At 35.9% G+C, this 10,552-nt stretch overlaps 1 protein-coding gene across 3 annotated transcripts; it reads right to left on the bottom strand.

The window, feature by feature from the left end:
- Positions 1-1,221: 1,221 nt before the first annotated feature.
- Positions 1,222-9,119, bottom strand: LOC120636403 (protein ANTAGONIST OF LIKE HETEROCHROMATIN PROTEIN 1-like). Of its 3 annotated transcripts, none has more exons than XM_039907867.1 (4): positions 8,841-9,119; positions 6,561-6,683; positions 3,361-6,076; positions 1,222-2,406 (listed from the first exon to the last, which is right to left on the bottom strand). In XM_039907867.1, exons 3-4 carry the CDS (start codon positions 3,672-3,674, stop codon positions 1,497-1,499), a joined length of 1,224 nt encoding a protein of 407 aa, XP_039763801.1. In that variant the 5' UTR covers positions 3,675-6,076; positions 6,561-6,683; positions 8,841-9,119; the 3' UTR covers positions 1,222-1,496. The 3 variants fall into 3 exon arrangements, with proteins under 3 accessions (XP_039763801.1, XP_039763802.1, XP_039763800.1); XM_039907868.1 differs by lacking the exon at positions 1,222-2,406 and having other exon boundaries at positions 3,871-5,019; positions 5,339-6,076; XM_039907866.1 differs by lacking the exon at positions 1,222-2,406 and having other exon boundaries at positions 3,871-6,076.
- Between the last annotated feature and the right edge of the window lie 1,433 nt (positions 9,120-10,552).

Genomic DNA, 10,552 nt, shown 5'->3' with positions numbered 1-10,552 from the left:
CCCTGAAACCTACCAGTCTTTTTTGTGAACCAGTGCTATATTGGTTCTGCTCTGTGACATTAGTTGTTTTGTCTTCTTCTTGTCGAATGACTTCAGAAACAATTTCGATTGCCTGTATTGCGTTGAATTGTTCCATCTTGCATTCGATTCTCTTTCCGTGATGCCTTCTATCACTCTTTTTGTGATGTTGTATGGAATGGGTAAACAAGGCTCAGGCCCGTAAAATTGGATGCTTGCGCCCATTCTTCCTAGCTCATCTGCTTTTTCGTTGCCCCGATTTCCTTTTGGCCAGGAACCCAGGCAATCGACACTTTTGTTAACTCAGCGTGTTTTTACATTCTTTCACCAGGGAAGAAGTGGTATCCTTCCTTCCAAGGGCCTTTAGTACAGCTTGACTGTCACTGTAAATGATAACTTCTTTGTTCCATGTATTTGGGGTTTCTAATAAGCTATTGGTACATGCCATGATGGCATATGTCTCGGCTTGGAAGACACTTGCATATTTGCCTAGACTTATTTTTTGTTCCTTTTCTGGAATGGTGCTGTTGTAGATTCCAGCCCCACTGAGCTTTGTGGATTCTCGCCTAGATCCATCCGTATAGCAGACTATGCTATGTTCGCTGGCGTTTTCTATCTCCCATGTCTCCTTCGGTCCTATATGCACTCTATATTTCTTGTCGAAGATGCGCTGCCTTGTAATGAGATCATTGTTCATTATTATCATCGACAGTTTATCTCCATATATTTATATAGTTGCATGTCCTTTATCCATGAAATTGCCTTTTCATTGTTTTGACACTTTCATCCTGTACCATTGTACCAGTGGTCTTTTTTTAGTTTCCAAGTCGAAAGGATACAGTCCCAGTAGAACCTCCAGCGCTGCAGACGGTGTAGTCCTTATAGCACCCGAGATCATTAATGAGGCCATCCTTTGTACTTTTGTCAGCTCTTAAGGGCCGGCGCTCATATGGCGGAGCGAAGCGCAGAGCATTTTTCACTGTCAAAATATTATCGACATTGTCCTCATTGAAATAATATCTAAAATCAATTAACACAAAAAATTATTCCTGAAGAGCATCGAAGCGACTACATGCGAAAGGAAGCGCGCAGGAACGCGACTGCCCGAGTATGCGCGCTACTACGCGCGCATCCTCTTCCGGTCGCCCAGCTCGCCGAAGCGACCGATGACGCCGACGCACGATGACGGGCGAAAGCCGCCATTTTGTTGTCAACACTCGTGTCGTACAGTACTTTTTTTAGTGAATGCGTTGCAGTGATAAAAAATATGGACGACGAAAAATTGATTTTACTAATTCAAGCTTATGGTTGTTTGTATAATGTCGAGTCACACAATTACAGTGATAAGCTTATGAAAAGAAATGCGTGGGAAAAAATTTCTGCCGAAACAGGGAAAACAGGTAGGTAAAAACATCATTAAAAAAATTTAAAATTGCATGTTTTACTATTTTTAAACTACTATTACATTTAAACGAGTATTAACATCGATCTATGATATCATTTTGCCAGTTAACACACCCTTCTTCTGAAAAATAATCCTTAAATTTTTCTCGTGTAGTCCTTGGTAACAAAGCACTATCTTCGTCATGAGATATATCGTTGATATTTTCAAAAATTGTGCTGTTTGATGAGTTATTTATCACATCCTCGTATCTTAAATTTTCGCCGTCTATTATATAATTGTGCAAACATGTACAAGCTAGTATTATGTTATCTAAATATTTAGGCTGTATTCTTAGACTTATATCGAAAATTTCAAATTTCTGCCTTAAAATTCCAAAAGCACTTTCTACCATACGTCGAGCTCGACTTAATCTATAGTTAAACATTTTTTTCTTCCGGTCTCCTTCAATTTGGTTTCCGGGATATGGGCGCATTATGTTCTCCGTCAAGGCAAAGGCTTCGTCTGCTACAAATACGTGCGGTAAAACTTGGTTTGTTCCAGGCAAAGTTTTATTTCGTGGTATATTTAGCCTGTTTCCTTGCATTTTTTGACCCAATTTAGAATGAGACATTATACCACCATCACTGTTGCGCCCATACGCACCAATATCAACAATTACAAATCTATACTTTGCATCTACAACGGCTAGAAGCACTGTACTGAAAAACTTTTTATAATTAAAATACTGACTTCCGCTTTTTATAGGTGCCCTTATTCGAATGTGCTTGCCGTCGATAGCGCCAATGCAATTTGGGAAGTTCCAAATATTTTTAAAATCTTCCTCAACAGCTTTCCATAACACCTCCGTAGGTTTAGGCATAACTATAGGTCTGAGTATTTTCCAGATAGCTGCACACGTTTCATGAACGATTGATCGTATAGTACTATATCCCATGCGGTAATTGAAAGACAGAGCTTTGAAACTGGTACCTGTTGTTAAGAATCTGGAAAGTACATAGGTATTATAAATAAAATAAATAATGAATTAATATTCTACAAACTTATTTTATTTTTTCAGTTGAAGAGTGTCAGTAAAAATGGAAAAAAATACGGGATAATTATAGAAAAGCAGTAAAAGCCCGAATCTAGTGGTTCTGCTGGTGGTAAGCGCCGCCCTATAAGATATGAGAAAGAATTACAATTCTTACGACCTTTTATTCAAGAGAGACAACAAGTTTCTAATTTAGATTCATCTACAGATGAAACAACGCAATCAGATCAAACTGCAGATATTTTGTCACCTCGGCCACTATCAGAATTATCAAACCATTCAAGAACACCTCTTGAGCCAGTTTCAAAATCAGCGGAATTAATAGAAAGGTTTCTAAACAATAAGGAACAGGAACAAAAAGATCATGTACAAAGTTTCTTTATGTCAATGGCTACTACTGTTAAAACCTTGCCCCCATACTTGCAAACGAAAATAAAGCGGGATGTTTTTAAAATTATAAATGATGCAGAAAAGCAATACCAAAAAGCATTGTTGGAAGATAATTCCTATGTTAGCAACAGTCACTTCGATTCGCCTGAAACTTATACACAACTAACCCAGAACACATATCCATCCATCCAAAATTATAATACAACAGCAACTTATGTACCATCGAGGATTAAAATATCGACTCCAACTCAGAACACATATCCATCCATCCAAAACTATAATACAACAGCAACTTCTGCAACTTATGTACCATCGAGAAATACAACATCTACACCTACATACAATCCATCCAATGTAACACAAGTAAATGATGTCAATCAAATCCAGACACAGAATACTTCTGAAAATTATGATTAGTGCCGCAGAATTAGATACTGTCGATTCTTTTGTTACCAACTAAACCAAATAAAAATTAAAATGAGTGATTAATTAATTGATTATATTTTATTTCACTTACCTTAGACATACAGTTAGTCTCTCTTCAATCGAAATGGTAGAACGAAATTTAGATTTTCTTTTTTCGACATGCGGGCGTATAAGATCGACTAATTTTTTTAATTTTTGATAATCCATTTTATAATAGTCATAAAATTTTACGCCTTTCAAATGAATACACAATTTATGAAATTCACCATCTACACATCTTGACTGCCAAATTTTATTTACCCAAAATCTTCTTTTTCTTCTCTCTACAATTATTCTTCTCTTTATAAATTCCTCTTCTTCTTCTTCTGCAAGTAATTTAATCAAAAGCACGTCCCAATCCATCATTTTATTCACGGATGTACACGTTTACACTCTCGAAAAATTGCAATACGAATGACGACAGTGAGTCGAGTATGCGCATACTCGTGCATCCGCGCGGATACTCGCGCATTCTCTGGTAGAAATTCGCGTAATGTGTCACTCGTTTAGAAAAATTCGCGGGCATGCGCTGCGCTGCGCTCCGCCATATGAGCGCCGGCCCTTACAGTTTGTTTTAACTTCAGCTTTGTTCCACCATATTATTGCAGCGTACAGAATTCTAGGAAGTATAATCGCCGTATATATCCATTTCATTATATGCGGCCTCATACCCCAGACTCTGCCCACAGCTCTTCTACACTGTATGAGTGTTACTTTAGCCTAGTTGCATTGTTCACGTATATGCGTACTAAATTTTAGGGTGTTGATCAAGTATAACCCCTAAGTATTTTATTTCTTTAATTATTTCTAGCTCCACACCTTCAATTACAATTGGTGTCAGGTGTGTTATTTTCCTTCGTTTGGTAAAAAGTACTAGTTTCGTTTTTCGTAGGATTAAGATTAAGTCCTTTATCCCGACACCATGTTAACGTAGTCTTTATACCAGTCTTCATGATGGTCATCACTGTGTTAAGGTCTTTCCCTGCGACTAGGAGTACCCCGTCATCGGAGTAGGCCTGCATGTATATCTTCATTTCATTGATTTTTTTAACCAATGAGTCTAATAAGAGGCACCATAATAGAGGCGATAGGCATCCACCCTGAGGAAAGCCTCTGTTCGATTTTATGGTGATCGTCTCTTTACCTATTTCAGCCGATATCGTGCGATGCTTTAGCATGTTCATGACTCAGCATTGTACTAATTTCTCTATTCCATCTCGTTCAAGAGTGTTCTATAGCTTTTCGATTCGCTTGATCGAATGCTCCCTCCACATCGAAAAAGCATCTAAGTGCTAATTCTTTATTATTGAATGATCTTTCTATCTTCACCACTAGATTGTGAAGAGCTGTTTCAGTTGATTTACCTGCCATATAGGCGTGCTGATTATCGTGTAGTGGCAGGACGCTCGACTCTAGTTTAGTCCTTATATGTCCATCTATTATCTTTTCCAAGGCTTAAGAATAAAATAAAAATCTAATATGAAAGATGATAGACTTATGCATCTAAAAGATTTTGCTTCTTGATAGGTTCCCTTCGCTGGCTTCGGGATAAATATCGCTTTGACTTTGCACCAGTTTAGAGGTAGATGTCCGCTTGCCAAACTGGCTCTAAAGAGTGCTAATAGTGAATTACTTATATATTTGTATGCTGTTTGCAGCATTTTCGGAAGTATGCCATCCGGTCCTGCTGACTTATATGGCGCAAATGAGTTTATGCTCCATTCTAATTGTTCTTCGGTCATGATGTTCACTGCTGTTGACCAGTCAACAAACGTGTTAGAGCACCTCACTTTTTCCTTACTTATTTCCTGACACCCGGGAAAATGTGTTCTCATCATTTCGCACAGAACCCGTTTTGGATCATATACTAGTTCATTGTCTATAGTGATACTACCAAGTTTACAAGTTCTATCCTTTGCTAGCACCCTCATCAGCCGTGCGGCCCCTGAGTAGTCTGTTATTCCGTCACAGTAAGAATGCCAGCCATTTCTATCTTCTTTCCTGCACTTATTGCGGAATTCTGTTCTAATTTCCCTGTAAGCTCGCCAGCTGTCATCGTTGTCTTTTTTGAGTGCAACTCTGAGAGCTCTGCGGGCTTTTTTTCTTATCTTATTTAATTCTTTACTCCACCAAGGTTTGCCTTTCCCTGGCATTATCTCCCGTAGTGGACACGCGATATTATAGGCGTCTGAGAGAACTCTTTCCAGTTCTCTCGCTCCTTCTTCTAGTTCTTCCAAATTACTATAGCAGAAACGGTTTGATGAGTGTTTGCTAACTATTGAAGCAAATTTTCCCCAATCCGTCTTCCTTGCGTTCCTAAAAAGAGCTTTTTCTACTATGCAATCTATATGGAAGATTATTCTACGATGATCTGAAAACGAATCATCTTGATCAACCCTCCATTCCTTGACATAGTGAAAAATATCTTCAGTAGCTAATGTGATGTCTAGTACTTCCTGCCTTGATTTTGTGACAAAGGTGTTGACATTCCCAATGTTCATGATCTCAAGATTATTACTTGCAATAAACTCTATCAGTAGTTCTCCTTTTTTGTTAGTGTTAGTGCTACCCCACGCCACATGATGTGAGTTTGCATCACAACCAATAATAATAGGAGTTCTCTTACCTCTGTATCTTATTACAGTTTCTTCGAGCTCTTTTGTTGGTGGGTTGAAGTCTGTCTCGCTGGGAATATAGGCAGAGATGAAACCCACTCTTTTCTTGCAGCCATCTGCTAGCGGTATGGTATTTCCACCGCCACCAGGTCTCTGTAACACTCAGATGCTATGAGTCCTAAAGATTTGATCCTGTTACTAGCAAAGATGCATGTCCTGGGGTTGAACTCACCATCTCTGTGGTAGATTATATCCCCTCACAGACATCCATACGTATACGTATATAGGAACTAGATTAATATATCAATCAGGATTGCGTGTAAAAGCATGTGTGTGTAGTTTGGTTTAAAGGCGGCTTATAACTTAGATATTAAAGAGGTTTGCTAGTAAAGAGATGAATCATGGTATAATATGCACATGGGCCGACGATTTTGAAAATAAAAAAGCTTTAAGGTAACATGTGCTTTACAATATCTAGCTTTGTATGTGGAAACTAGACCAGCAATAATCAAATATTTAATCATATGGTCGGATTGTTTTTAAATGATATTTATTGTCAAGGGTAAAATATGTTTCAAACTTGAATATATTAAAAATATGTTGAAGTTATTGAACATAAGCTTCAGGTCATACATACATCGATTCGGATTTCGTTGGGACTGAATGGAATTGACAGCAACTGCATTAATTTCAAAAGCCATGTTGATCCTCTATCAACAACCGCATCTTGTTGAAAGGCCCATTTACAGATCTTCATGAACTGCAACAGAAATAAAACACATTCAATATACCTATCCTTTAGGGGATAATAGTTCATGGAATAGTATTAAAGTGATTTGTTTAAGTGGACTGGCAGCTTTTTGTAAAGTTTGATACACATTGCATCACTACTTTTTGTGAAGAGGGACCTCTTTGGCAGGTGTTTCATCACTAGTCAATCTAGGGCAGGCCTCAGAAACCCTTGTGAATAGGTGTTCATGACTTTTTACAAAAACACATATTTTATAGATGTACATGAAAATTAGTGTATGTTTGTACAAGTGCCTAATTTTATGAATCTATATGCAGCAGAGATGTAACTATGCTGCCAGAGCTATGTGAAATTTGTATAGAACATATATATAACTATTTTTTTTATATATCAGGTCTACGTGACCTTTCCAGTTTAAAGTTTTATCCAGGTGAAAAACTAAAAACCTAATGTTTTAAGTACGTAGATTTGGTATTTAAAAAAGGCTATATACAGCAGCAGCACTTTTAATCAATAATTACTAACCTAAATGCGAATTTTGGCGTCACTAACTTCAAAAACAAAGAACTTTAATACAAAATTTCAACCCCTTTGGGAGTGGATTTATATGAAATATTTTTTAACTGATGTATGCATATACATCAGTTACAATAGGCGGTTCTATATGAGATAGGCGTTTATTATGGGACAATTAATAGCCATCGCCCAGCCTCATCTTTGCTTACGGGATATAATATAGCTTCGGACAAGACTGTATCTCATGAAGGTTACCCTTAAATTCTAAATTTTATTTTAAAATTTTAAAATATTTGTAAAATAAGCCTAGACTTGAAATTTTGTAAGGTTATGGCAAATACTTCTTTTGCATAACAATCTGTGTATAGATACCTCCTTTAACATAATACATTTATAATGTAGTAGGTACAATCATCAAACCCCACTCAACTTGCAGCATTTGGAGTATTCTATGTTTTTTATTAGTGTCAAGGTGTTACAATATACACTATACACTTCGTCTGGACTTAAGTGCCAATAACAGATAGTGTTTGTATTATGCATGTACATGGACACAATGTAATATAATGTGTGTACTTATGCCAAATAAATCTCACACAAATTTAATTAACATCCATACTTTTTACTATTTATACTCTGCCTAATCTAGTGCAAGAAATCTGTGCTTTATGTTTTAGTTTATTATAAAGACAAATTTTAAGATTTAAAACTATGTGGACAAAATTTGGCAATGTCCTTTGAGTTTCTATTTGGATTTGTTTTTTTTATATTTTATCACAACAGCAGGAAGGTACATAGTGTCTTTTAATATTATTTGCAAATTTATTGCTATTTTTTTGCTTAGTAATAATAGATTTTGAATAAACTTTTATTCTTAGCCAATTGTATAATTTGAATCCCTTGAATAAAATTTAGAAATCTGTATCATGGATAGCATGCTATCTTAGGATTTCATAACTGCGGATTGACATGGAGATGTTGGACGTAAAGGGATGTTGCACCATAAAGAGGATTAATTAAACATACATATTACCGCAGGACATCTTTACACATCTCTAAAGTATGTATGGGGTAACGGTGCACCCGAACAGTAGATGAACTGAACAGTAGATGATGGAAATGAAAACACATAAAAATTACTTTAAAATATTTATAAAAGGATTTGCAGATAAAATTTCATTGAAATGTTTTAATGAAATTCATAGACAGTGGTGATGTTTATACCCCTCAATAGTGGGGATGATCTTTTTTTTATATTACTATCTTTTTTTTTTGTATTTTGATGATACATATTGATATACATACAATTGATGAATTTATTCGTGACAAGGTTGCTTGGAAGCGTCCAGCTCACATTTCATGCCTCACAAGTTAGAAAAATAAATGTTAAAATGTAGATTAATGATGTTGGAAAAGAGCTTAGTTTTTCGCCAGTTCCTTGGCTAACCTGCCTTCTAAATCAGCGGTAGACACACTTGAGGTTTCAAAAGTTTTTATAGTGTAAGCATACTTGAAATAAATCACATTTGTGTTTGAATTTTGGTTCCTTGCCTAGTTGGTAAAATCGTTTTGTAATAATTCCGTGATTCGAAAATAGAATTTGTTGGTTAACTAACTTTCAATTCAGAGTTTCATAAACCTTGAGTTTACCTTATTTAAAAGAAGTATTATGCCCGTGATGGCCCAGAAGACGTTCCAACTTGATCATGGGTTTCGTAAATCTTCCGAAGTTTCCAGGCTGATGATTTGTTCGGGCCGAAATAGTGAACACATTCAAAACATTAATAGTATTACTTCACTACTATTCCTAAATCTGTATCAGAAACAGATCAATCAGATAATCGGTATAAAATAAATCAAGAAAATTTAGCTCTGCCTTATTATATCTACTATTAGCCGACTGTAAAGATTTTAACCGCCAACGGGCAACCGGTGTTCACAACATGAAGCCAAGTGGTGTTACCAGTGACAGAAAGTCAAATAAAACATGACAGTTCAAAAAGAATAAAAAAAAGGACACTCACTAGAATGCATTAAAAAAAATCTTCTTCTTCTTTTAAGGCTTACAAAATCTTAAGAAACGTTTTGCTAACTTTAGTTATTTAATTTAAGAAAATAAAAAACAATTTTAAAATTAAACGTTTGATAAAGCACCTGAGCTGAGTTTCCCGTTTGAGTGTAATCCAGCCAAGAATAATGATGTGGCGACGCGACTCAGCAACCGTGTGTAATTTAGAGACGCATTTAGAACTTGCTGTGGGGAAAAGCTGCAGATATTGAAAGTATATTTATACTACAGAAAAGAGCCGTACGATCAATATATAAACTTGGATCACGCGAATCGCTTCGTGAAAAATTTAAACAAATAGGTATTCTTACAGTAGCTTCGCAATACATTTATAGTAATATAGTCTTTGTGAGGCAAAATATTACTCTTTATAAATCAAAAGCTGAAATTAACAATCGACTTACCAGAAACGGTCATAGATTGGTGATATCTGCATATCGTCTGCGAAAGGTGCAGAACTCCTTTGTGGGGTTGAGTATACGCTTTTACAACATGATTCCTAAGGAAATTCTTGACCTACCAATGCATACATTTAAAAAATGTGTAAAAACGCATCTAGTACAGCGAGGTTACTATACATTTGATGAATTCCTCAATGACAAGGTAGAATGGAAGCAGCCAGCCTCGCTCTCATCTCCCGCAAGATAGCAAAATGATTGTAAATGTTGATGTTGGAAAAGAGCAACTACTGAGTTTCTTGCCGGCTCTTCTCGGTAGAATCTGCTTTCCGAACCGGTGGTAGAGTCACACAAACATGCATACTTGACGTTTCAAAAGTGCTTATAAAGAAGCCTACTTGAAATAAATGAATTTGAATTTGAATTTGAATTTGAACCATATAGAGCCACTTTTGCCTTCTTAAATAACTCAAATTTAACATGAAACACATGAAATTTTGTTCATTTATTAAAAGCCCTAAGATTAACTAGAGCCCCAAATTTCATAATTATTACAGCTCAAACGGTTATTGAGATATTAACGGCTAAAAATCAGCATTTTTTCTAATAACTGACATGTTCAGTAATCACAAACCTTACCTGCTTCTAGATGATCTAGAAAGTTGAAATTTGTCGTACAGCTTGATAATTGTGTGTATACAAAGGAAAGCATCAGAAATCAATGAATTTTACAATTTCTTTAAAATATTTTCATAACAATTGATTTTTATTAATAATACCTAGCGCCTGTGTAAGTTTCGAAGCAAATAATGTTCAATAAAATTATATTTTTCTTACAGTGATTTATAATTAATTATGATCATCATCAATTATCAATCCTACATATATAAATGCGA

The sequence above is a fragment of the Pararge aegeria genome, chromosome Z (genome assembly GCF_905163445.1).
Source record: "Pararge aegeria chromosome Z, ilParAegt1.1, whole genome shotgun sequence".
NCBI lineage: Eukaryota > Metazoa > Arthropoda > Insecta > Lepidoptera > Nymphalidae > Pararge > Pararge aegeria.
This window is presented reverse-complemented; position numbering and strand designations above follow the sequence as displayed.

Bases quoted from the DNA above. Each gene is read 5' to 3' on its own strand.
- LOC120636403 (XM_039907866.1), bottom strand. From the start codon at position 6,680: ATGAAGATCTGTAAATGGGCCTTTCAACAAGATGCGGTTGTTGATAGA. The intron at 6,077-6,560 runs GTATGTATGACC...TGAGTGTTACAG, and splicing joins CCAACGAAATCCGAATCGAT to AGACCTGGTGGCGGTGGAAA.